Source organism: Neltuma alba, unplaced genomic scaffold (assembly GCF_004799145.2).
Source record: "Neltuma alba isolate B1F8T4 unplaced genomic scaffold, ASM479914v2 tig00011962_pilon, whole genome shotgun sequence".
Lineage (NCBI taxonomy): Eukaryota > Viridiplantae > Streptophyta > Magnoliopsida > Fabales > Fabaceae > Neltuma > Neltuma alba.
In genome coordinates this window covers 180,494-208,376 of record NW_021636540.1, presented here as the reverse complement: position 1 = coordinate 208,376, position 27,883 = coordinate 180,494, and the positions used below count along the sequence as shown (strand labels likewise).

The following is a 27,883-nucleotide window of genomic DNA, read 5'->3' as shown; positions in this document are numbered from 1 at the left end:
TAAGCATCAAATGTCTCTTATAATAAGGAACGGAGGGAGTAATTCAATACCTTAAATTACAAATAAAATAATTATATATTTACAATTTTTTCCAGCCTTCTTGACAATTTTTTTGACAAATTGACATCATAGTATCATATTCTCATTATACGTTAATCCTAGCAAAATATCAAAATTATGTGATGAAAAAAATATTCCTACCTACAATCTATTAATTACTAAACTAATAATTATCAATAGCTTAAGAATGAAAAATAGTTTTTGGCTCAAAATAGGTTTTGTTTTTTAAACAACCAAGTCAACCCACCAAACCAGGCGAGGATAACCAGGTTGCTCCAGTTTACACTGGGTCACTCTCAAATCAAATTGACTCTGGTCTACCTACTCAACCAGAATGGTTACCTGGCCAGTTCACTAATTTTTGGGCTACACCAGCCAATCTAGTATGGGTTTGTATGCAACTCATAGAAAACAGGAAGGCAGAGACTCATGAATGATTAATGAAGAAGGGTCATCATGTGTCCATTAATTTCCCACTGGGGTGCATGTCACAGTCTCCAACACCACTTGGGTTCTTATTATCTGTTGCTTGTATGAAGGGATTTTAATCTTTTTTAATTGTCACTTATACCTTTTTTAATGCTTCATTTTTAATTCTATTCCTATTAATTATAGTAAATGTGCAGAAAGAGAAAATAAATGAGAGAAGATATACTGTATTTAATGTTCTCTTAATAAGAACGAAAATGAAAGATTCGAACTATTTAATACTAGAAACTCCCATGAGTACAAATAATCAGGGCGAGAGTAGTATAATCATCAAATGGAATCAAGGAGGTAGACACGACAAAATAGTGATTCCTCATCGCATCTTTCCCCGCTTGCCTACTTGCTTTCCCCTGTACTCCACCACTATGCGTCTGCGCCCCCACACCTTCCCAACATGATTATCAGCCTGTTTGGCAAGACACTTTGGGAGGACAAAAATAGCTCGCAAATGTAATAAGTTAATTTGTAAATTTGAAAATTATTTGTCACAGTTTTTAAAGAACATGATTTATGAGTTAAAAGCTATTTTTTAAGTACGATTAGAAAAATATCCAAAATTTACTTATGACTTATGCAAGAGCAGTTTTTTAGAATTAAAAGACACTTTTGCCCTTATATTTATGTTGTTGTTCTTATGCTTATCTATATATATTTTTGCTTCCCAATTATTTTTTAGTTATTTATTTTTAATATTCTCTTCCGAAAATAATTTTTAAGAGTTTTTATAATATTTTTAACTTTTAATATTATTTTTTATTTCATATTTACATGAACTATATAGACTATATCATCCAATTAATTATGTAATATTATTTGGTTCAATTTCTAATTTAAATATATTTTATTCATCAAATATAACTTTTCCTATTATAATAATTTAAAATTATTATATTTTGTAAATTCATATTTTAATCATTTTTTATTATTTAATAAAAGTCATATCTATTTTGGTCATTTTACAAACTAAATTTATTTATTCAATTATAATTCAAATAAATTTTTTACTTTATAAACTAATTTTTATAAAAGACAATCCAAACACAAATCGCATTACCCAACCTAACTCTTATTCAATAAGTTACTTTTTTTACTACTAATCCAAACGGACCCTATATCTCTATTATTTTTCCTCAGTTTAATGGGACTAATCATTTGAAATTACAAGCAGGATTAAACTTATAATCTCTTGGTTACTAATTAAAGAGTATTTTATGTGACCATAAACTGCATAAAATCAGGCATACAAAGATATGCAATTAATGTCGTCATTTAATTTACTGCTGATTGCCCCAGGCAAGTGATGGTGATTTCTTGACCCAGCTTTGATTTCATCTTCTCCCTGTCCCCGTGGAGAACAAAGAGATGTTTGAACAGGACGCATACAAAAGTACCCTCTTTTGGATGTTGCGAGGTGTATAATAGTACGTAAAGTGGACATGAAATGGAGCTTCTTCTGTGTAGGTATATTTAATGAAAGGCTCGCTGTAATTAACATGGTTCAACTCATCAACCCAGAAGACATTTAATGATGATGCGCCGATTTCCTTTTTACTTCTACTTTTGATGTTCCCACCTAATTTGTCATCATGCATGGTGCCTCGTTCTGATGTTACAACAGTCTCTTTCTTACAAACCTTTCTCTTCTGGTCTCTTCCTATAGGTTGATTCAAACCTTTCAACATCAACCCCTGCTACTTTTCTGCATATACGTGATGGTCGATTCTCGAACAAACAAAACTAAATAAAAAAATCAAACACTTGGATGGCTATTTACGCAAGTTTAAAGTCGTCTACATTACAGCCTGGAGCTCATCATCGGAATATGGGATATTCCAGTTTAAAGAGAACAAATCATTCCATTATTATTCTGTTCATATATATTGATATTCTAGTTCAATGCACCGATGGTATTTGAATTAACACGCAATGAAAACGAAAGGAGTGGACAAATGTGAGAAAGCCCTATGGTTGTGTGTATATATATATCTTCCTTAACGGAACTGATACTGATGGTAAAGGGGGGTGGAATTAAGAGATAGCTGATGAGGTCATGAAATGGATGAAACGGGCAAGGCGGCGCAGTGAAGTTAATTAATAAGTGAATGAAATTTGAAAGAAAATGATGTGATTAAACGTCAACGAAAACCTAGTGTACACGTCACGAGGTCAGATGGATATGCATGATTAGCTCCAGACCTGCAGGAGAGTGTGGCACGTCATGGTTACTACCATTTTATGGGCGGATCTTCATTCAGGGTAATTACATCCAAGGCATTCATTGCCTGTGGATCGCTTTGTCTGACACGACCATCATTGATGTAATTACCGCGGAGACGAAGAGCCTGGAAGCTAATCTTTCTACCCCAATTCCTTAACCATTGCGAGTCTCTTGCCATTGACTCCTGACTTGTTCATCGCAAGTTAAGATTTTTATGGGTGGAATAGAATGAATCTCTTGCATTTGAATAGAGTGCAAAGGTGATTGTGATTTAACTTAATCTCAGTTCGATTTTGCTTAGATTTTCTAGTTTATATATTAATTAGTTTTAATGGCTGAATTTTTTCCGTCATCGGATTAATTTATACTGAATTTAAAAATGATCATTGGCAGCCCCAACAAGTCAATGTGAGATTACACGGTGGATGAAGATATATGGGGTTGCGGAGCCGTGATGGACTGGATCACCGCCCCTAGTCCTCCGGAAGGTGGGCTTTTGAAGTCCATTTAATTAATATCATCTCTAATTCTAATTATAAAATCTTATTTATAGACTATAAATAAGGTCTTATAATTAGAATCAGTTATAAATGATATCTTATGATTAGGATCGGAGGCAATAACTCCCTAACGGTCAATGCATATAATCAATGGAGCCTTCTCCAAGTAGTTCTTGCTAATCAAACAAGCAGCCATCATTACCTCTTGAATATTTTTCCGATTCTTAATATAAGACCTAATTAAATAATTTGAATAGATTAAAAATGTTAGTTAAATTAGCTAATATGAAATGTTTTTTCTAAAACATTTTAAATATCTTCCTTAATTCCCTCCCTTCCTCTTCCACTTGATTATTATTGAGGGAATATCAATAGAATTAATTTTAAAAAATTGATAAACATATAAAACATGTTTTATATATAAGAACAACATTAACTTCTTAATTAACTCCTATATTCAGGATCGAAACAGTACTATTTTCTTAGGGTGTGTTTGGATTAGTGGTGGTAAAACTGACTTTTATTTCATATGACTTTTGCAAATGTTAATTAGAATAAAAGTTAGTTAGTATAATGTAATTTATGTTTGGATTGACTTTTATAAAAGTCAGTTTGATAGGTTGAAACTTGTTTATATAAGTAATAAAAAAGTAAGTTTAGATATAAAATAACTGAAAAGGATATCATTTTTCTCCGAACTAATCTGCTTGACTTATAAATTGATTTGTAATACAGTGGTATGTATAAATATTTTAGAGAGATTACGTAACATATAATATAATTAAGTAATTTATTTAGTTTTCATAATCTTTCAAATTAGTTCCTTTGGTTTTACATTAAGAACCCGAGATAGTATATCGTATACATATAAGTTGATAAATTTAAAAAAATAATAAATAAAATAATTAAATTACTATTAAAAAAATCAAATTATTGAATCAAAATGAGACCCACTTAAATACACTTATCTATCTTTTTATCTTCATTTGTTTTCTTTCTCCATGTTGGCAACTGTAAAAGCTCAAAATTTGAGCTTCCCACCGCAACTGACTTTTGAGGCAAAAGTTGGTTGTACAAAAGATTTATCCAAACAACCAACTGCTTCAATTTACCTACAAATATCAGTTTCATCAATTTCAATGCACTTTTTCTCCTTCTAACGGCAATCCAAACAGGTGCTAACAAGCCCACAGAACCCCTTCTCGTTATGATTATCCATCCGCTAAGTCACACTGTTTTCTTTTTTTGCCCAAGCGAGGCTGCAGATCTTATATGCACCAATGGCAACGATTCTCTCTCATAGTCATAATTTTATTGTCAATTTTATGTTATAAATTGCGGGCCAATCAGTCACATGGCTGAATTTTCACGTGTCTTTGGTTGGTAAAGATTGTCTTGTCTTGGATTTGATATATACATATATCATGGACTTGCTATTTGTGTGTGCGTGTGCGTGTGTATATATATAAATGAGCCCGCGTGCTATCGCTGGTCATCCACCCTCAGAACAGCGGCCAACTAACCAGTTGACTTCTGCCCGGGGGCACCTAGTTCGATGGAATTAAATTAAATATTAAATAAAGAGTGGACAAAACTCACACACGTAAGCACGATAAACAAGGACTAAGAAAATGTAATTAGAAAGCTACCTACAACTTGCTAGCCTTTTTACTCCAAACGGCAAATTAAATTTCCTTTTACGGTTACGGGTAAAGATTAGGTTTCGCATAAACTATTACTCGTCCGGTCTTTAATATAAGACCCATTTAACTAATTTGATTATATTAAGAAAGTTAGGTAAGTTAGTTAATTATAAGAAAAATGACACATTTTTCTTAAAACACCATAATCATCTTTCTTAATACCCCATTTCCTTCTTATACTTGATTATGATTGAGAGAGTATCCATAGGGGTAATTTAGAGAAAATTGATAAATATGAGAAATGGGTATTATATTTAAGACTAAAACCAATTGAAGAATTGGATCCTATATTAAGGACCCGAGGAGTATGTTATAAAGCTCGGGGGCAAGTGATTACTTACGACTATTCATTCAACAGTCCGATTCCTCTGTTTGACTTGGGCCATACGATGGAAAAGTAAAAATGTTGGTTGGATGAAAATCTCCCGTGAAAGTGTAATTTACCAATTTTACTCTCGGCGAGGGATTTTGCAGTTTTGTTGAACTGACAAGGCCCAGTTCTGTTTATCTTTGGGCCAACGAGGCCCAGTTGGGTGATCGGATAGGCATGGCCTGAACCAAGCTCATATTTTGGGCTAGCAACGTCTTTCAAGCCCATTAGTGGCCAGTCCTTGATTATTCTGTAGCCCATGCTTTTTCTAGCTTCAGATTTTGCTCCCCCGAGGGGGGTGGATTCAAAGGAATTTGAGGTGCTTGAATAATACACTCGTCATTTTCACTGATTTTTAATTGATTTCACGAACTATTCACGTACTTGTTTTCACCTAGCACCATCAAATTGAAATGTTCAATAAAAAACAATGTGAGAATGACAATTCTCAAGACCTCTTATTAATTTCGATATGCATTTTCTAATACCCCTTTATCACCACCCAACTTGTCATGTTTAGCCAATGTTGATTCGCATCGACCGTGTGTCAGGAATAAAATCAATATGCGCTGCATATAGGTCATGCAATTTTAGATTTAATAGACAAAGACGTGAATAATTGTGACAATTCGATGGCAGGTCAGCCAAGATTACTTTTATTTGCTGCTACCCTCTTCTTAAGGTAAGATCTAATTAACTAATTTGAGTAAATTAATGATGTTAGTTAAATCAATTAATATGATTTTTTTTCTAAAATACCATAGTCATATTTCTTAATTTTCTCCCCCCTTCTACTTAATTGTTGTTGAGGGAATATCAATACACAAGGAGTGTGAAAAAAAGGGCAAGATTATTTCGATTAGTCTTGAAAATTTGTGTTGGCATTTAGCAATGCGGTACAGGGGGCGCATAAGCACCAGAGTCAAATAGATTGCCAGAAGAAGTAACACGAAGCGTAGATGGTAAAATATGCAAGGAGAACTCTAGATCATATATGGGAAACATATCATTAACCAACCAAGGGATTTGATTAACTCGCTGCAGTTGGTGGATGGGAGCTTGCAAGGGTTATGAGTGAGGAAGAAAACGAAAATAAAAAAGAAAGAAAGAGAAATGAGTTGGCTTTTTGGACTAATTCGCAGACAAGATAATAGTAAGAGCTTGAATAATTGGATATTAACAATGGGAAACTGCTAATAATCGATGAGTGCAGGTGGGTTGCTCTAGCTGATTCAAATTCAATTATCCTGGGGGTCCAAGTTCCCTGCTTGACTTTGGCACAGAGGGGTATCATTGTCATTCCACCTTCTCCACTTAACATCCTGCTCCTCTCCCACCTGGCGCAACGGCGGCGCCGCCCAAGAGCTACCCTGCAATACTGCGCTGCTGCACATTGCAGATCACCCCAGGCCCCCACTTATACGTATGCATGTGCGTGTGTACATATATAAATTAATGAAGAGTGGAAAATACGTAACAACACTTCCAAGTTGTCCCTGCTACCTGGCCCTGATGGCAGCGGGTGGTGCTGGCTTACGTGCATGGAAGGGCTTGCTTTTGGCAGATTCTGGCGTTCGTGATTCAGTACCCATTCCGTCTGCATACAGAGAACTTATTTATTCACGCCTGGTTTGGGCTTTTTGCGTTTCGGGCACCAATCCTTTCAAATAGGAGTTCAAGATACAACGACTCAATGCAATGTCAAGATTTATACCAACTTTGAGATGACACAAGTCGAGAGCTAATAGATGATTTACCCTCAAGTGCATACTACCTTCATGGATAAAATTTGAATTTCAAACCTTATTATTGGTTGAGATAGGCATTAGAAACCATTTATTACGCATCCACCTTGTAATTTAATGACATGCATGAACGCTTTGTGGCTTCGATTTTGCTTGTAATCTTAAATCATTGTCTAATTCAAAAAACAAAGACAGAGTCTTTTTTCTGCCAACTATCAAGACAGATTCTTAGAGTTGGTTAATCCTATTATGAATGAAGAAAAGAAATCTAGTACAATTTGATTCTTATGATGGAAATCGAGGATCCGCAACACCGAGGAGCACTTTGGATTTTGTCCCTCATTGCACTAACTGTGAAGGTCAGGGACCAGTGAGAGGTGAATATTAGGAAGAAAAGCTAGCTGGTACAACGTCCAACCATGAGATTAAAGTTAGGGCGGTTCTGATCAAAGTATCAACAGGAAAAGACAAACACGAAAAGCGGTAAAGTTAACTGAAATGGGAGTGGGAGGAAAGATTAGTTCTCTTTTTCCCCTTTTCCGACCTCTAATGGAGGACAGTTTCATACGAAAGGGACGTGTGAAAGAATTGGAATGGCCTAAACGTCACGCTTCTTCCCCTCACTCTCTTTCCCGCCATTAACATCAGAATGATCAAAAGTTTAACTTGATGACCTTTATTTTCCGCTTTTTTTTTTTTTTTTAACTGACTTGATGTCTTGATTCTTCTCTTTTCATATGTGGTGGGCATAAAACCTTTTCACAAATGGTCGCAAACAAAAATTCAATCAGCAAATGGAAAAACGACAAAGAGACTTCAGGGTTGGAGAACAATAAAACATACCGAGCAGAATTAATTAAATATTAAAGGACCATTATATTGAATCAAGAAAGTCAAAAGGGCTGTGTATTTATCATCAACTTCACATTGGTTCGGGCTGGCGGTATTCCTTCAGTTGCTCCTTCTGGGTATTGTTTAATCTGTGGATAATTGGTGTTTTGTGATTTTTTGTCTGCTAAGTTTATTAGTGAACTCCTCTTGTTAAAATTTTGGGGAGCCTTTTTCTACTCAGGTTTATCCTTGTGCACGTTGTTTTTAGGAGGTGGACCTTTTTTTCTTCCTAAAAAATATGTTTAGCGCATTAAAGATTTGAGTTTTGTTAGTTTTGCATTTGATGCTTGTGGAAGTACCAGTTCATACTTTATATACCCTGTCTAGTTGTTTTTCTCCAAAAACTTAATTTGCTTGGTTATGTGAGTGAAGGCAAGAGTCTCCTGCTTTCATAGGTTGCAATTTCTCTGGAAATTTGCCTTTTAGAAGCTCTTAGAGGACAGTCTCCTTCAGAAAACTTTAAAATAATTTGCGATTTTAAGGTTTCTTCTGAGCTGGGTTCTAAAATGTTATATGAAACGGGCTCAGGTCAGGGCCTTCCCGGACTGCGGTTTGTGAGAGAAAAGATGGTCGTGCTTTGGATGGTTATTCATGGGAAAATAGAATCGTGAACGTTAACATTCAGGAAGCTAACAACGTTGTGAACGAAATGCCAAGCTACGCTCCACATTTGCCTTCTAGTTCCATGTAAATCATTCGGACCACTCTTCTCTTTTTATGTTTATTTCTCTTTTGGTCATTCACAATAGGTTTTGGCAACGAAGTATTGCCTTTTTAACTTTACCTTCTCAGTTTCTTGCCCCTTAAATCCTCACTCGATCCAAATTTTTGTTTCTGTCTTGGTTATTCGCATATGGCCAGCTGGTGGATATACTATAAAATTGTAACCCAAACTTATAACTCTATGGCTCGTCATGTTATCAGAGAACTGATACTGTTGGAGGAAGACAGTCAAACTATGTATTTTACTGAAACTTCACTCGTAAATTTTTTATATAATAGAGAAATCCGCCTTTTAACTTCGTTTGATATTTGCTCAAAAAAAAAAAAAAACTTCGTTTGGTGCTGTTTCAGTGATCCTCACTGAAAAGAGTGGCAAAGTTGTTCAAATTCATGAAACTATACATTCTTGCAAATTTTGGTGTCCTCAGGCTTTGCCTGGCAGATTATCATTAGTTTGGTATTGATGTTTTTCTTTTTTTTGCCAACATTTTTTTCATAAATGTCTTGTCATACCGGGAGTCATAAGCTTGATAATATAGATTTTAGTGCTGGCTTGGCTTTCTGAATCTCACAACACCACCTTTGACGAAAAGTTTTGATTATTTTGATTTTCAGGGATATAGAGGGATCTGCCGTTCATCATTCTCAAATATCTGAATTTGGAGCCCTTGAGCAATCACTTGGATTTCGTGTAGATGATGCTATCAATCTTAGCAGAAGTATGTCGGTCACATTTGATCATTGTCTCAATCTCATTTTCCTGAAAGACACGTTTTGTCCTATGTATTATAGTATCTCTCTGACTCTCCCCAAATCAAGTATCAACTGGAGAATCATATTCTTTCCATCTGCTTTCAACGTTGCTATCATACTATGAGCATAAGCCTAGCAGTTGATTTCGACTCTCTTTGTGAAATATTGTTTCCTTTCTTGTGGAAGGTGTTTATTAGTTTGACTTCGTGAATTCACCATGTTCTAGAACTCTTCTCCCACATTTCAGCGCCTCAGAATATTTTGTTGCATTTGAAGCCCAATCAATCCTATCCTCTCGAATTGTTCTGGCATGTAGTTAACTTGCTGTCAACATTAGCCTTTCCATTCTCCCTCGTCTTAGAAGAAAGATACTCGTTTCCTCAAGTATGCTTCTTCGAACGCAATTAGAAGTTGGAAGAAGAGTGTGATAGATGAGACAGGAGCAAATAGTATGTGATTTACTTTCCTACAAAAAACCGGCGTTTAAACCTCAACAAATAGTCATGGAAATTCATGGTCTTAGAAGTCGTTCCCACTAGTTGGTACCTCATTTAATCTCTAATAACTTTATCATCTATAATTATCTGTTAGATCCAATATTCAGTCAAATCAAATCAAATAGCCAGGTTCTTGGTGGCGATGTTCAACTTGGTGCATTAAGTAAGGTATGTTCTACTTTGTCTATCTGATCATGTAGTTAAAGCAATAAATCTTAAAAGATAACTGGAAATCCTGCTTTCTTCACCCTCTCCTTTCCTATGGAAGATACCATCACAAGCATCCTCAGATATGAGACTCTCTGCTGCAATTGTGGCATCTCAGACACTGCCATTACAAAGAGACACACAACCTAATCTGGCTTCTATATCTGGTGGCCCTCGCGAGTACTGGGGGGAGTCAAACATTGCAGATGCAAGCCCTAGGACTGATACTTCAACAGATGACACAAACTCTAAAAATCAAAGGGTGATTCTTTTACTTTCATTATATCATATCTGGAGTTTAATTCATGCACCAATTCAATGGCTTTTGGTGATGCTGCCTCGAGTTTTGATCTCATGCTTGAACAAATATGTTGGCTGATGTCCACATTTAAGTTGATAAAAATATGCTTCCACGAAATAGGTGTTTCAATGTTGTTTTGCAGCCTGAAAGGGGCCGCTCATCTATTGCAGTATCTGATTCCAACGATAGATCAGATCAAAAGGTCGTATTTAATGATGATCACAAAATATAAGCTTGTCATCACTATGGACTAATTCAACAGTCATGTATGCAGACACTGCGACGGCTGGCTCAAAATCGTGAGGCTGCCAGAAAAAGCAGACTAAAGAAAAAGGTAGGCTCTTTTTTGTATTGACTGCCTCCGTTCTAGACTTCTAGTAACATTGTTTTTCTGTTACAAATTTAATGAAATAATTACCCAACTGCTGGATGGAGCATTGTCAAAATGTTTGTATCCACAGTAACTTGTCATGTTTTACCATTCTGCTCATGTATTCTTTTCTTCCTCATCTCTCATTCCTTTCAATATATTCAGGCATATGTACAACAATTGGAAAGTAGCAGGCTGAAACTGACCCAACTTGAGCAGGAGCTTCAGCGAGCCCGCCAACAGGTTATTTTTCTTATCGTCTCTGCTCAAATTTGGCACTTTTCGTCCCTGAAGCCGCATGTTTTAAGGCAAACTTGGCTTAATCTGATAATTTTATTACATGAACATTAATTAGGTTTTAAATTATATTGTAGGGCATTTTCATTTCAAGTGCAGGAGACCAATCCCATTCATTGAGTGCAAATGGTATTACTGTGAGCCTTAACCTTGAGAACTTTATCATCGATGCCCCTCTTGGTGGAACAGTATTTTGAGATGTCTTGGGTATTCAGTGCAGTGATATCAAATGCAAAATTATAACTATCGCCAATACAGCCTCGCTAACACTTGGCTTGACATCCCACTAAGAATAGGTTGCATGACAATCAGTTTATCCATACATGTTTACATTGACTGCAAGCAGATCTGATGCTATTATTGATTTTCTAATGTGAACTTCTAAACAAGCCCAGCTGTTCATACTTTATTTTATTATTTATAACTTAGGCTCTAAACCAGGCTATAGAGATCCTTCCAATTGAAAATGGGAACTTACTTAAAAAGAATGTTCTTTTGACCATCTAGGGTGCTTGAATTTAGGTTTAGTTTGCCCCGAGGGCTAATGAGTTAAATTTGGCTATATGTTCTTTTCTGTGCCCTGCTGTAGAGAGTGCCCCATAAAGTATTCCATGACATGGGTTCATGAAGCAAACGGAAATTTTCACGTTAGAGGATATGGAGCCTAACGTACTTGGATTAAACTTAGAGTAACTACTATCTGCTCTTGTAAATCAGATCCTAATTTGTAAATGATTGGTTTGATTGGTTTGCTGTAACAGGTGCCATGGCATTTGATATAGAGTATGCACGATGGTTAGAAGAGCATAATAAACAAATCAATGAGCTAAAGGCTGCAGTCAATTCCCATGCTGGAGATATTGAGCTGCGTACAATTGTTGACAACATCATGACTCACTTTGATGAGGTTTTCAGACTGAAATGTGCTGCAGCAAAAGCTGATGTTTTCCACATCCTGTCTGGATTGTGGAAGACTCCAGCAGAGAGGTGTTTCATGTGGATAGGAGGCTTCCGCTCTTCTGACCTTCTGAAGGTGAGAATATTTCTTTTATGGATGAAGAAACTAGTTTAACTCAACTATTCTTGGTCAATATCTGAAAGATGTCTCACTTGTTGACGAGATTGGAAGTTAATAGGTTTTATTTTTGTTGTTCTGAAGTAGCTATCCTTCCGTAATATGCTGTCTAACTTCAAACTGAATTGACTCTTGGTGCAGCTTCTTGTAAGTCAGTTGGAGTCCTTAACTGAGCAACAAATGATGGGCATCTACAACTTGCAGCAGTCTTCCCAACAGGCTGAAGACGCTCTGTCCCAAGGAATGGATGCATTGCAGCAATCACTGGCCGAGACCCTTGCTGATAATTCACCCAACCCTTCAGGGTCGTCCACGAACGTGGCACATTATGTGGGCCAAATGGCCAAGGCCATGGGGAAGCTTGGCACACTTGAGAGGTTCCTTCGCCAGGTAATTCATTTCCTACTTGTTTCCCAATATCTCAAGAGCTAAAAACTATCATTTAATTCAACTTGAGAAGAAATCAGGAACTTTGAGCCAAAGAATAGGCTAACTTCAACCGCAGGTGGTAGCTCATACTAATAACTAGATACATTTTCTAATACACATAGAGTCCAAGGAATAAACCACACAATTTATTGTAGGTCTTATATATCAGAGAGTATAATCTTATTTTTCCCTTAGAAAAATAATAGTGATATATTTATCCATGCTCTTTTTCCTCCCATATACCAGGCTGATAATCTACGACAGCAAACATTACAACAAATGCTGCGGATATTAACCATCCGGCAATCGGCTCGAGCTCTACTCGCGATAGGTGATTATTTCTGTCGGCTAAGAGCCTTGAGCTCACTGTGGCTTGCCCGACCACGGGAATGAATTATGTGAAGACTCGCCATATTATCAACATGACTTCCTCTAGAAGCCTTGGACGCGTTGTTTGTAAGTCAGATCTGATCAACTCTTCACCTTTAGTGCAGTCTATCTCTTAACCTACCGCTCCTTTGCTACATCTTTCTTCCTGCTCTCTTTTTGCTCATTCACTTTTACGTTGGAAATGTTCTCAAATAAGTTGTTTGTGTGGATATGTCATTTGTAGATAGGCACGTTAGAGGAGAAAAAGAAATGGAATAGCTTTTGTAATTTAGGCTGCGTCTGTTCATCGTATTCCGTAAGTCAGATTCTTTTTTTTTTTTTGGGGGGGGGGGGGAGTTATTTTATCTCATTTCTCATGTATTAAATTTTACTTTTAATGGTTTTTGGTTGGTGCATTTGTGCATATGAATCTCTCCATGTGCGTATTTGTTGGGTTGCGTTTATGTGGAATATGATTGACGCACGCCCTGCCATTGGAGGTTAGTGATATGCTTAGCTTAAGAAAATCAAGCATGAAAGTGAAAACTAGATGAACTTGAAAAAAATTTTTTTTTTTTATAATTACAGGTTCTCATTTCATTTCATTGCCCAAACATATAGCCCAGTTGGCACGTTTTTCAGCCGCTATGATTACTGATTTATTTGTAGCATAATCAAGTTATTTTATTACCACTCTTAACCTAATCAGCGTAATACTTAGAAATGGACAAAAAGAAAGGGGGAATAAAAAAGAGGTTGGGGAGTTGCCGGAGTGAGTATTTTCATTTTCCATGATTCGACCCGCCGATTATTTTCTTGTCTTTTTTCTAAATGAATTTTTATTAGAAGTATTAAGCCTAGAGTGCCCACAAACAATATCTTGTGTATTTCTTTGCATATTTGCTAGGAAAATAATTGAACAAGGGAAGAGGTATTAAATATCTAACTTCAATTCTGATAAGTTTATTTATTCATTACTTTTGACTTGAAAATATCTAACTATATCAATTCTGATACGTTTATCTATTCATTACCATTGACTTGAAAATATCTAACTATAGAAGGTTCTGCAAAAAAACTTTAAATGGCCAAGAACTCATAGTTCAATCTCATGCCTCCTCTCATAAAGAAGGTAATGAGTTAATAGTATTTGATATAATATCTAATATCTTAGAATGTCTATTTATATGCCTGGCATTCTAGTAAGATCAAGAACTTCATACCAAAAAGAAAAACAAAAACAAAAATTAAGAGATTTTTATTCAAGACCTGATATGTCAAGTTCCGAATAAGAAATAGTTTTTTTGTTTTTTTGGCATTCACATGAATTGAATGTTGATTTAATTTTACATCCACAGCTTTTACTGAGAAACCTTGACAATGCTTTAAATTGCAATGGTAAACGTAACATTTTCAAACAAATAAAAAACTCTGTTTGTGAGTTATTAATACAACTAATATACTTCTCCGGTCTTTAACATAAGACCTATTTAATTAATTTGATTAGATTAAAGAAGTTAGGTAAATTAGTTAATTATAAGAAATATGACATATTTTCTTAAAACATTCCTAATTATCTTCCTTAATATTTTTCCTTCCTCTTCTACTTTATTATGGATTTATGGTTGAGGGAGTATCTATAAGGGTAATTTATGAAAAATTAATAAAAATGAAAAGTATCTTTTATATTTAAAACCAAAATCAACTCAACAATTAGGTTCTATATTAAGAATCAGATCGCAAAAAATATAGTTTCATAAAGTAGAAAAACTAAAGACGTATATAAAACCTTGCTTATAAACTATAAATAAAATTTTATAATTAGGAATAGAAGTAGTATATGATAATAATGTTAATTATATACACAAACGCACCCGCACATTAACAAATTCTTCGTCACTTGTCTGAATTAAGCCTGCCATGCAGCAGGTTTAGCGCGTGGTAAGAATGACACCACTTCCCCCGGTGCTTGGTCCGATACCAGATCTTCTCTGACGGAAACCAAAGCAGCCATCTATTCTATGAAATTATTCTATCTGAGGAATCACACAAATCATGACGGTCGGCCACCTTGATTAGAAATTACATTTCTCGGCGTCTCCACATGTCTCTGTAAATAGAGTCGAAATTGTTATCGGCGAATGTATCATTTTGGGGTTCAGTATTCATTGGATCAAGCCTCCCATCCAATATGCTGCCTCAGTTCTTGTGAATTAAGAACCGGTAAAAGTGTAAAACAGAAGCAAGCTAATTTTTAATAAACTTCCTTTGCGTGTCACCAACGATCCATACAAGTAACAAGGACAACATCTATCGCAACGCAACAATACATCACACAAGATAAGCTTCAGACCCGGTATTTTTGAACATTAGATGGCGATTATGTGTACGATAAACATTCAAATCCAAAATGCTCAACCTACTACATATCTTATGATAGCTGCACGAATAGAAAATTGAGAAAAAAGTAGCTATTCAATTGAGAAGATTAGTTGATTTCTTCAATCAAGTAAATCAGAAACTGCCGTCTTCCTAAACGCATCAACTTGAGCCAACAGACCTGCCATGCTCTTATTTGGGAATACGTCATCAGCTTTCAGCCTCTCCCTCATCCCATATGCTGGTTGCTTGGCATTTATATAGGCCTGGACTAGAGCTTGATAAAGGCTCAAACGAGAGCCATAACCTGATTGTCTCATTCTATAGAAAATCTTTTCCGAATTATGGATGTCACCCCTCTGGGCATATTTATTTAAAATAAGCATGTAGGTACAGAACATTGGCTTCATGTGGTTCTGCTGCACTGCCTTCTGCAAAACAGAGTCTGCCTTCTCCACCTCCCCTGCTTGAACATAAAGTTTCACAATTGAATCCCAAGTCAATGGGCCTATTCGGGTCCCACTATCTGCCATTTGCCTAATAAGATCCTTACCCTTCATTAGCATCTTGTTATTGGCGTAAACCTTCAGAAGCATTGTATAATCCCGGGAAGAAAGTTTCTTCCATTTATTCAACATTATCTCGAAAACTTTCTCTGCTTCTTCAACTTTCTTCAACCTTCCCCAAGCTTCAATTGCAGCTAGACATTCATCACTCCGAGGATTTGACTTGCAGACTTCCCAAATCCTCCCAACTTCATCAGTCTTTCCCAGGCCTCCATAGAGGGGAAGCAAAAACCGGCATACCCATCGATTTTCTTTCAAGTCTTCCCCTTCCATCTCTCTCAAAACGTCTTCAGCTTTTTCTTTAAGCCCAGCTGAGGCATAATGCTTGGCCAAGACTGCTTTTGTTTGGATGTCTGGTTCGATGCCCTCAGCCTTCATTGTCTCAACAATTTGGTCCATCCCAGCTATATCATTAGCCTGGCCTTTTGCATCTATTAAGATTTGATAAGTGAAAGGAGAAGGTTTAATATTCTCTCTTTCCATTAACAATAACACATCAGCAATTTTCTTCTTGTCAATCCTCTGATACAGGAGAAGCAATTGGTTGCAAGCAAATGCTGAAAGAGGGAACTCTAAATCCCTCATTTTATTGAATACATGTTCTGCCTTTTTCACATTGGTCTGACTAACACAGTTAGCAAGTAAAGTTCGGTAGACAACCTCCCCTCTAAAAGATTCTGGAATGCTTTCTATGTAGTTCTCTGCCTTATGAAGGCCATGCAATTTGGCAAACAAATCAACTCGAGATGTATATTCTCTCTCAGTAAATTCCAAGATCTTTTTCTCCTCAAGCCATTCTGAAAGCTATAGAACCAACAACAAATTAATATAGATTAAGTTATGCCACAAAAGTACAAAACATCAGCATGTAAAACAGGAAGCTCAAAATAGGGGCAGTATGTATCTACGGCAAATCAGCAACATGATTGAATATTCATAGCTCTTCAAAATGCACAAGATGCCTGGCTGGAACAATAATAAACGTTTTAAATCAAAAAAATGATGAAAACATGCTCAAACATGTTCATGTTTCCACATTTGAAGGACCCCATCATCCCAAAAACACATAGGCTTAACACACCCATTCATGTGAAAGCCCTTTAGGTTTGAAGCATTGATAATTATATTCCCATCATACTGTGCTAAAATTCAGACCAATCAATATACCTATATAATACATAAATTGCTAAGGAAATCATATCGAGATATTTGCCTGATAAATAGTGTTATGATTTGAAACATTTTGCTTATATCAGGCTATGTGCTATGTTGTTTTGCGGCATATTGTTTTAACATTCTTCTTTTTTAAAATTGAATTTTCAAATAAATGAGTCTTACTAGACACTTCTGTCATATAAAATGGACCCAGCGTTGCTTTGCTAGAGTGACAGTTCCAGAGAAGAAATGGTGTTAAAGGAACAAAAGTAATCAAAATAAGCATAATTAGAAATTATTAAAATGACATCAAGCAGCCACAACGTGAAGACAATAGATTTAAAATTTTATTCAAACTAAATTCGGATCCATTTACCTGCAAAGCCTTCCCATACAGTTTGCGCTTGCGAAGCATGAGCATGACCAATGAGATCTCTTTCCTCTCTACTTCTTTCCCTTGTTCAACCCATTTGTCCATAGTAGAACGGACATTCCCAACCGGGGCTTCTAAGATTTCCTTGAGCATTTCTGATTGAGCCCTCCTCCCCTTTGGTGACTTTTTCTCAGTTGATTCAGTATCAGTATCTGATAGCTCCAGCTCATTTTGTGGTTCCTCAGTATCCTCATCATCACCAGATAGATCTGATTTAGAAATTAATTCATCATTATTTTCCCCTGTAGTTGCTCCCAATTCAGAAAATCCATCTTCCCCATCCTCCTCCTCTTTTGTGTTTCTTGCATCAGCTTGTGAAGAAAGTTCACGCCTGCTCACGATAAATTTCAGTGAATCATATCCTGAGTGGTACTGAACGGTGTTCAATGATGGAGATCTACCATAGATTATAGGACAACACTCGGAAACACCGCCCTCGTCTTCCACACAAGCTGATGGTGTTAATTTGAGACAGGCGCGAGCAGTTTCTGCTTTAAGCCCTCGGCTCCTAAAAACATATTGCAAAAAATTATCGTCACAAACTGATGCAGATATAAAAGCAAGCCAAATATGAAGCACGAAATGCAAATGACAAATTACAACATTGAGAATAGGAGATATTTAAAGATGACCAGTACCGCAGTACCCGATATGAGAAAGCCGTGAAATACTATACTATTAATCATCAAGCCAGTGTGTATGTTTTCTATTAGCCCACTCGATAGTGTCATGTGAAAAGACGGAATGCATCCATCATAATCGTGACGGAGGAGGAAAACAAAAACAGAGAAGCAGGTCGGCAGCTATACACAAGTGTACAGCAACTATTTAACTATGCGTTCAATTTTGCCAGCTTCATCGACGGCCACTAGAGAAGGAAAAACCATCGACTTGCATTTTAAACGGAACACAAAGAAATGACCCGAGACTACACGGCATTCTACTGTTTTCTCCATTTCCAGAAGGGACAAGTACTACGGAGACTTACCTCAGAGGAATCGAAGCCCGACGAAGAGCCCACATGTTAACAGACCGCTGGTTGGGAAAGCTAAACAGAAGGGAAGTGATGGGAAGCTGCGCGCTTAAACCCTAAATGCAAAACCCTCTGATTGCCCCCCCGTAAATATATCCTGCGCGCACCTATTGTTTTTCCTATTTCCTGATCGCAGTTAAACCCCCCCCCTTTTGGTTCAGCCTGTGTTAATTGTTAATTGGTAATCACGCTAATACTTAATTATTACAATTATTTTTAAATGAGCTTAACAGTTATAATTATTATTGATCAGTCGTGAGCAGGAACATGAGCAGTAAGTAAGAACCGGGCAACAATCTAGCTGGTCGTACTAGCTGTCAATCTCTGCTTAGGTTTGGATGATTATCGGATGATTATAAAAGATGGCTTCTGAAGTTTTTATTTTTGCCGTGATTTCTTCAAGCGCAGGTGCCAGTGCAACGATGCGAATTGAAAGAAATTTGTCACCTACTATCAGTATACTATCTCCGATTCTAATTATAAAAACTAGTTCACCAATTTGAGGAGATTAAAAAAATAAATTAAATTAGTTATTTGTAATAAATAGGTATTGTCTTTCTTAAAATATCCTTACTAATCAAGTTTATTGGTTAGAACTACTATTATTAGAGAGACTATCTTGAAAAAGAATGTATAAATATGAGAAACAAAATAGATTATGATTTTATAATTAGAACCAAAATAAAAATTAAATAAGACCTTATATTAAGAATCGGAAGCAGTACTATCGAAGGCATGAGATGTGAATAAGCAATCCAGGACAATGAGACATAATGGAGGCTAAAGTCAGAGTATTAAAGGATTGTTCAGCCATCAAAATGGATTACATAAATTAAATGGGCTAGCTCATTAACAGTCTTTTTTTTCACATAACTTATTTTGCCCCTGGTTAATATTCATTTGAAGGATCTTATCAACAAAAAAAAAATTCATTTGAAGGAAATGGAGAGGAGAGAATGAAAGATTTTAATCAATTTTTTTTAATGGAATGGTTTGATGTTTAATTAATTTTCTTACTTTTTATCTTACGTTTCCTCTTTACTAAAACTTTGTAACCTTTCATCTATATTTTTTTTTTCAAATTGAATAATTACAATCTCTCCTTTCCATTTTTAAAAATACTCTTATTTATGAAAAAAGTGGGCGGGGAGAAGGAATGAGTGAAAAATAAATGAAAGATAATAAATTTTAAAAAAAAGAAAAATATGTAATTAATTAAGAATAAAAAATGTATTGAACATTTAGGTGGCTTATAAGAAAATGACATGCTCATTCAAAACATTGTAAATTGGAGGGGAAAAAAATGGATGGAATGTCTTTTATTTACTCAAACGCTGGGGTTTTTGTGATAGATCAAAAATTTGTTTGCTAGGATAAATTAAAATTAATCCTACCTTTGGTCTTTAATATAAGAACTAATTGACTAAATTGAGTAGATTAAGAAAATCAGTTAAGTTAGTTATTTAAATAAATATGTATTATCTTTTTTAAAATATCATTGCTAATCAAATGTATTGGTTAGAACAACAATTATTATAAGAACTATCTTAAAAAAATAGATAAATATGAGAGACAAGGTGAATCAGGGTTTTATATTTATGATCAAAATAAAAATCAAACGAGTTCTTATATTAAGGATCGGAAGTAGTAAATGTTAAGCTACATATAATTATACTTTGAAGACAAAAAAAAAAAAACCCCTTCAAATGCTCTAATTGCGAGGGTTAATAATTAATGCCAAACCAAAGCTCTACCGGAAAAATCATTGGGTCGACATAGTTGTAGAAGTTAATTCTCCCCATGATTTTGATTAAAACAAAATCTCCCCGTGTTGTCTTGATTGTTGTTTTCTTTTCTTTTTTTTTTTCCCCAGAAGGACTGAGAAAGAATTGATGAGTAATATAGCATATACGTGTATGCATTTTAAATCAAGGTATACATGTGTGTGAATTTTTTGTCATTTATATATCCATGGTATTTCTAAGTACTACTTCCGGTTCTAATTATAAAACTTTGTTTATAGACTATAAATGGGGTTTTATAACTAGGACTGGAGATAATATTTGATTAGAATTGCTTATCGTAAACATGTTGGGTTTTATAACTAAGACTGGAGATAGTATTGTTTTTGAAAGTTTCAATTATCATTCCAAACAAATAGTGAGTGCTGTGGACATATTTTTAATGACAGTAATAAAATAATTCTTGCATGGGTGGCATTTAATGACAGTGAGTTAAAAAAAGAATTCAAAAAGAAGAAAAAGTAATTGAGTCATTTTCATCATCGGTATGGTCATAAGTCCCGAAACTAGGGTTTTAATGAATTTGATTGAAATACTATCTCCAGTTCTAATTATAAAATCCTGTTTATAGACTATAAACAGGTATTATAATTAGAACAAGATAGTGCATATTACATGAAACATTGTAGAAAGGGGCCTTTCTAAATGATTTGTTTTTAGTTATATCGAAGATCTATTCATAATCCAAATATCATTAGTTCATGGATGCATGATTAACTAGGCTTACACCCTCTCTGTTTCATGTATCAACTCACAGGTAGCGGCAAACCCACCAGCTTTCATCATTCGCTTAAACTCCATGAAATTGACCATTCCATCCCCATCTGCATCCACTTTCTTGATCATTCTCTTGCACTCTTCCAGTGCCTTCCCGTGTTTCAGCCCTAAAGAATCTAAGACTGTGCTCAATTCTTCTTCTGTTATGAACCCATCTCCGTTTTGATCGAACACGTTGAATGCCTCCTTCATATCCTCGTCTTCGTCTTTATCGTCCATTATCGATTGGTATAGTTCCCCGAATTCGTCAATATCAACACACCCGTCTCCGTTTATGTCAATCTTCTCGATCATTTGGATCATATCTGTATCCGAGATGCGAATCCCCAAGTTTTCTAGGGAGTCGCGAAGCTCTTTCTTCGTGATCTTACCATCCCCATTTTTATCGAACATTTGGAACACCCGCCGCACTTCAGCCGGATCCATTAATTATTTGCTTCCGATACTATGGTGACGCAAAAGAGGATAATCAAAACGCGAGAGAATGATATTAACTGGTTCGAAGAAGAAGGGGAAGAAGAATGGGGAAGCAAGTTGATGGAATTAGATGTAGACAGATTGGCGAAGGGTTTGTGATGGTAGCAGATTGGAACTAATAATTTTCCTAGACGTTGTTTTGAACGGATGATGCGTTCATCCCTTCAATTGCGTTAAATCGTTCGTTATATTAGGGTGGTTGCGATGCGAAGCTGTTTGTGTTTTCTGTATAACTAATTAATGGAGTGCTTGAAATTTAAAGAACAAACTGCCTGAGTACGGTTTGATTCTGATAAGATTTTCCGTGGGCCACGTTATAGTTTATCTCATGATGGTTTCTTAATTTGGGTTTACTATTTATTTAGAAAAATAGAACTGCGCTTATTAAAGGAAAAAAAGCTTGGTACACTCGCATGTTTTATAGCATATTTTTGTTCAAAATGGCAATAACGGGGTGAATCGGACACAGCCAGTCAGAGCATCCCGCTTGGCATCTGGGAGGTTGTTGCGAACTCCCTCATGACACGGGTCAAATTCAAGTGTCCCGTGGGTCGCAGAGTTGTTTCACTGCCCAGACTTTTGTTGGATTTTCATATTATTAAATCTGTCATTTCTCAAAATGAAACATCATTATTAAAGTCTTTTGTTGTCATTGTGTTGTATATACGCGTCTGTGTGAGGCTTCATTGTAGTTAGGCCACTTGAGAGCTCTAATAGGGCCACGCAGGTTTTAATGGTGTTTTTCTGTTGTTATCCTTAATCAAATTTGATTATCTTCTTTTTTAATGAGATAATCAAATTTGATTCTTGTTAGGCTCAGTGGAGATAAAACTCACAACATTCTTTCATTCAACTCACGGTGTTTTGATACTTAACCTTTATAAAAATTGAATTATTTTTACTCAATCCAGCCATCATTGGTTTTAGGGGAAATATTTTGAGCAAACATGGTTATATTTTTCTTCACAAATCAAAGTATTTTTTGTTGCACTTTATATTTTAAATGTTATTGTTTGGATGGGACATAAAACCAAATTTCGTTCGACACTTTGAGTCAATTGTACTGCTATCTAATCCCTCTTATGTTATTTTGAAACTAACTTGAGTCAAACTTAATTGAATTTGACTCGTAAACATATTCATAGCTCTAATAATGTTAGAAAATTTAAGGATTTAATTTAAAAAATAGTTTTTATTTGTTCAATTTAATTAATATGATGTTTATGTTTATATTTCAATTCAAATATGCAAATTATAATTATAATTTACTAAACAAGCATACGCTTTTCACATAACTATCATTAAAAGCAATACACGGGTATTATGTTTTCACCCAGCTTATGTACTTAGCATTAATTATTTAATGTTTCTGTCTCCAACGAACTTAAAATATGTTGATTTTTAAATATATTATTAATTTCATAACAAGCTCTAATTATTAATGCCATTAACACATTAAAATCTTTTTATTTTGATTTGTTTAGACAAAAGTATATTAAGCATATATGGTTAATAAATATCTAAGTCCTTTATGTTATGATATTTGATGTATAGGTTTATATTCTTATAAATCCGCTGGTCAAAAAAAAAATTCTTATAAATCTAAAAACCATAGATTGTGATTATCAAAATCTAAAATAAATTGTACCTGCTACTAGCACCAATAGTATCGCATCCTGTAAATTTTAGTGATATTTATTACGACTTTAAAAATGTCTTCAGCTGGCTAAAGGCCCAGATACCCGAGTCGTGCAGCCAAACGATATTTTGCAGGCGCAAGGGTTTCTCCTATCACACATCCCCAAAATAAAATGATACAATTGTCTGCCTTTTGAAGTGCGGAAGCTCGCAGGTGCCATTTCCTTCATCTGTTTTCGTTCTCCTTATTCGGTTCTATGCACTGTTTCGCTGAATAAATATCGGGTGCGGGCATCTGCGTTGTTAATCTCGTTAGAATATGCTGAATTATTTGGATTTTTTCAGTTCGTGATGTGATTCTTCGCATGATTCCTGAGGACGCGGAGTAGGAAACACAGATTAATTTAAGTTATTAGCTGGCTTCGCTCTCGCTACGGTTTAATTTAGTGAAGAAAGAAAAGGTTTTGATCAGCTTATGCCTGATGTCAAACTCCTATCCGGAACCAAAACGACGTGGTGTTTCTGCGTATTAGATATTGGGTTCTTCTGATCTGTGAGTGTTCTTGGGCATTCTTTTAACTAACCGTGAGGCAGCAGAGAAGGAAAAGTAATAATAAACCTCTTTTTGTTTCTTTTTCACTCTTTACGGCCCTTTTTGCTTCTCTCTCTAAAATTTGGTGCTTATGAATACATGTTCATTCTGGAAGAAAGCTCATCATTTCGTGCAAGGTAGTGGCGATTCTTGGTCAGCACATTACCAACGTCCTCTAGCCCTGCTCAACTGTAAATAGGGGTTTGAAAAATGCCTGTTCAGCATTCATGGCAGAAATGTCATGTTATTGTTCCTTGCTTCCTTCCTGTTGATTTTGTTAATTAAATAACGATTATATCACCTTAAAATTTTCATATGATGGCATTGCATAAGGATTAAACAATATTCTTTTCATTATTGGAACGTGCATACTTCTAGCGTTTGTCCTTGTCAAATTAATAGCTGGAAATTGCCTGATTAGCTACCCTTCCTTGTAAAATTTTGGCCTCCCCTTGGCTGAAATATTTAGAATTTATTAGTATTAGAACCTGGCCATCCTTTTTTTTTGGGTCTATTTCTTTGAGCATTTACCATTCAACTATTTTCCTTTTCCTAACTGTTCGATATGGTCTTTGATTATCTTGCATCATTAATTTATATTCCACGGTTTTCATGCTTTATTAGGCCTGGCATAATGGACTCAAACTTGCAATCTCCAGCCCATGACAATACTGATACAAAAAATGCATTTCGCAAGCCTTCTGGAGACTCATCTCATAGGAATTATCGCCGTCATTCTCCAGCTGATGGATTGCCGTCATCTGATGGTTGGAATCTTTGAACTCTCTCTCATTTCTTATTTCTTTTAGCCGTTACAATGGTCTTTTAGTAAATCATAATACTTTCGAGTTGGTAGATATCTGCATTCTATAATTTTAATTGGTGTTACAAATTGGCTGCATGCGCACACATCCTCCATGCTGTTCACCTGTGGTTCTTTTTATGCTGTAAATTAGCCGAATAATGGTGCTACTAGGCTTTTTTCTTTCATGATGAACTCACTGAATTTTCGAAGGATTCTAAAATATGTTGTCTTCTGGTGATACCTTCAAAATGTATACTGGTGCTAATCTTGATGAATGGTGATTCTAGCCCTTATGGACATCTGTGTTTTCCGTTGCCAAATAAAAGAAATTTGTGGGCTCTTGAAGTAAATTGGGAAAATGGGAGGCGAATTGGTGGGGCTGTCTAGATTCAAGTAGATGTTTTGAAGGTTGCCTCTCCATGTTTTCTTATATTGGCTGTTTATGTTTATTTGGGATTGATAATATTTTTACACTATTAATGCCAAGCTCTGCTAATGGGAGTTGGGTTCAATACATTTATTCGCATTCAGGTAGCCCCAAGCATGATCGCAGCACGGATCCAAATCCATCAGGGGGAGGCTCTGGAAATGTCTCTGACAATCATGCAAGGAAGGATGATGGCAGGGAAGAAGAAAGAGATTATGGCAAGAATCACCATGGCAGGAGCAGTGATTCTTTTAGACATTCTGATCGACTGTCATCCCGGAGCTCCTATGGTCACTCTAGAAATGAAGAATACAATAGATATGACAAGTATGCCGATGAAGACAGATACCATGAGAGGCTATCTTCTCGCTCTGGACTTGAGTCGAGGGGTGATCATACAAGAGAAGGGAGTGATAATAGGTCCAAAGATCATCTACGAGCTGTGGACAAATATTCACGTGACAAGTATGATAGGTCAGAGTATAGGGGTTCAGATTATAGGAGCAAAGAAAAGGATAGAGAAACCTACTCGGAGCATCTAAAATATAAAGGGAAGGATTCTTTATATGACAGATCTCGATCTGGAAGGAAGCATTCTCCGTACGATGATGTGGAAAGGGAGAGGCGTTCAAGGGACAGTGATTATCGAGATGAAAGAAGAGATTCACACAGAAGTTATAGAGATTACAGAAGTGATCGGGCAGTCTCCTATTCTGAGTCAAGGAGCCAAAGAGATGACCCAGGTTCACGGAAAGACAGTGCTAAATATCGTCTAAAAGAAGCTTATGTAAGTGAACAAAAGGAACTGGACAGTAAGAGGTTTGGTAGGGACTCTCAGATTAGCGAGGACCTTGATAGAAACACCAGAAAAACTGGGGAGCAAATCAATAATGAAGATAGAGAATCTTCTGCCAAAAAAACAAAGTTGTTTGGCACTGAATATGGTGCGTTGTCAAATATAATTTATACTTGCAGCTTTCTGACTTTTGTGATGCATTTGTTTTGACTCTTCAAATTTTCCTGAATTAAAAGGAGATGAAAGCCAGACTTCAAGTTCGAAGCATCCTCAGGAGAGTAATGTGAATTTAGGGACTACCCAGGGCAGTGGTTCAGAGTTTGCCAATGATCTAAATAGTGCAAAGGTTGCAGCCATGAAAGCAGCTGAATTAGGCAAGCGCTTCTTTTCAATTGCAATTGACCTAATTTTGCATCATGTTCTAGTTCTTTCAGAAGCCATTTTGTACTTATCTGGAAGTTTTGTTGAATGACAGTTAATAAGAACCTAGCTGGCGCTGGTTGCTTGACTACTGACCAAAAGAAGAAGCTCCTGTGGGGCAGCAAGAAGAATACACCAGCAGAGGAGGTATCTTCGACTTTTTAATACATTTTCCAATTTTTTTGGGGATAATTGTGTTTTGAAATTATGTTCACAGTACTTTTAAGAGGTCAAGGTTTTAACCATTAGATATTCTTGAAATGCAAGTGAGTTATTATCATATGCACGATTTCAAAAGTGATTTGATTTAATGGCGGAGAAGCTAAACCTTAGTCGAGCTCTCCATGGGAAAATCTTTTTCTCTCGTTATTTGTTACTAGTTCAGTCTCAACCTGATTTGCTCACATTAGGTCCCGGGGGGGGGGGGGAGACCTGATTTGCTCGCATGAGGGGGGATTTTTTTTTTTTTGGGGGGGGGGGTGTGTGGTTAGTTATGGTTATGGAATATTGAGGTGCTGTATCTGTTATAACACCACTGTGCTTTTTTATTTGCCCTGGCAATTGCTATAAACCGGTACTTATTCATTTGCTGCTCCAAAAATGCACACGCCAAATGTTATAGTCTGGTCACCGCTGGGATACAGCACTGTTTTCTGATAGGGAACGTCAAGAGAAGTTCAACAAACTCATGGTAAGTCTCGATTGACCTACTGCCCTATTTGACGAGATAATAGCATCAGGAGATCTTTTCCCCTTTTCCCCCCTTTTATTTAACTTGTTCCTGAATAGTCTGGCTGGCTCCTTTGGAGTTTTCCCCTTACTAACACAGTTTTAGAGTCTGAGGTTGCATTGGTGCCTATGGCCAATTGTAGGGTGTGAAGGGCGACCCCCAGGTGGAGCAAAGATCCAACGATCAAAATGTGGAGAAGCAGAGGGAACAGCTCCAGATGGATCTAGAGAAGCAGTACACTGCAGGTCTTCGTCGGCGAGATGGCCGTACAGTTGGATTAGGACTTTAAACATTCGCTCAACAGCTTTCCCATCGTTTGACCTGCACTATGGTGGTTATTACGCTTCCCTGCTCTGGAGGATTTTGTTACTTGTTTGTTTTATTTGGGGGCATGATTTGATGTCAGCCACATGGAATCTTGGCAGTTGTTGGGAGTTTTCTAGTAGACAGAAACTCGTTTATCTTATGGATATTCTTGTAATTGGAGGTCAAATTTTATCTTGTAATGCGTATAAAACCGATCTTGATACTTGGGACCTAAAGAATCTGTGATGGACTGATGGGTTAATTATGGGAGAATTATGATGAGATTCTAAAAAAGACAAATAATTTTTAAAAAATCTCAATAATAACTTAAGTAGCATATAATAATAAGTTTTAGATTAGGAAAGAGTAATTTTTGGGATTTGATTGTAATCCTCTTGTTAATTATTTTATTGTGAACACTAGTGAAGTATGAATGTCTTGAACTAAAATGGTTCCCGGGAGGACTAACGACGGTCACAGTGTCTATAATTGTTCCTCTTAACCAGAATAGGACGCTTCCCTCACCGTCGGGCAACTGTTAACATTATAG

General features: G+C 36.1%; 4 protein-coding genes across 5 annotated transcripts; 2 read left to right on the top strand and 2 right to left on the bottom strand.

Moving 5' to 3' along the window:
- The first annotated feature begins 7,964 nt into the window (after positions 1-7,964).
- On the top strand, positions 7,965-13,097 carry LOC114719995 (transcription factor TGA2.3-like). The gene is made up of 12 exons (XM_028905578.1): positions 7,965-8,028; positions 8,349-8,663; positions 9,315-9,418; positions 10,044-10,117; positions 10,218-10,418; positions 10,600-10,659; positions 10,732-10,791; positions 10,993-11,070; positions 11,202-11,253; positions 11,886-12,157; positions 12,341-12,589; positions 12,875-13,097. The coding sequence occupies exons 2-12, from the start codon at positions 8,626-8,628 to the stop codon at positions 13,019-13,021; spliced, it is 1,335 nt and encodes a 444-aa protein (XP_028761411.1). The 5' UTR covers positions 7,965-8,028; positions 8,349-8,625; the 3' UTR covers positions 13,022-13,097.
- A 2,128-nt stretch (positions 13,098-15,225) lies between these two features.
- LOC114720071 (pentatricopeptide repeat-containing protein At1g80270, mitochondrial-like) lies at positions 15,226-18,608 on the bottom strand. The gene is made up of 3 exons (XM_028905677.1): positions 18,519-18,608; positions 17,474-18,038; positions 15,226-16,746 (listed from the first exon to the last, which is right to left on the bottom strand). The coding sequence occupies exons 1-3, from the start codon at positions 18,551-18,553 to the stop codon at positions 15,499-15,501; spliced, it is 1,848 nt and encodes a 615-aa protein (XP_028761510.1). The 5' UTR covers positions 18,554-18,608; the 3' UTR covers positions 15,226-15,498.
- A 2,465-nt stretch (positions 18,609-21,073) lies between these two features.
- Positions 21,074-21,574, bottom strand: LOC114720058 (calmodulin-like protein 3). The gene has a single exon (XM_028905659.1). It carries the CDS (start codon positions 21,566-21,568, stop codon positions 21,089-21,091), a length of 480 nt encoding a protein of 159 aa, XP_028761492.1. The 5' UTR covers positions 21,569-21,574; the 3' UTR covers positions 21,074-21,088.
- Positions 21,575-23,415: 1,841 nt separating this feature from the next.
- On the top strand, positions 23,416-27,406 carry LOC114720057 (arginine/serine-rich coiled-coil protein 2). Of its 2 annotated transcripts, none has more exons than XM_028905657.1 (7): positions 23,416-23,471; positions 24,474-24,616; positions 25,186-26,025; positions 26,117-26,251; positions 26,353-26,444; positions 26,920-26,988; positions 27,170-27,406. In XM_028905657.1, the coding sequence occupies exons 2-7, from the start codon at positions 24,484-24,486 to the stop codon at positions 27,314-27,316; spliced, it is 1,416 nt and encodes a 471-aa protein (XP_028761490.1). In that variant the 5' UTR covers positions 23,416-23,471; positions 24,474-24,483; the 3' UTR covers positions 27,317-27,406. The 2 variants fall into 2 exon arrangements, with proteins under 2 accessions (XP_028761490.1, XP_028761489.1); XM_028905656.1 differs by having other exon boundaries at positions 26,114-26,251.
- The last annotated feature ends 477 nt before the right edge of the window (positions 27,407-27,883 follow it).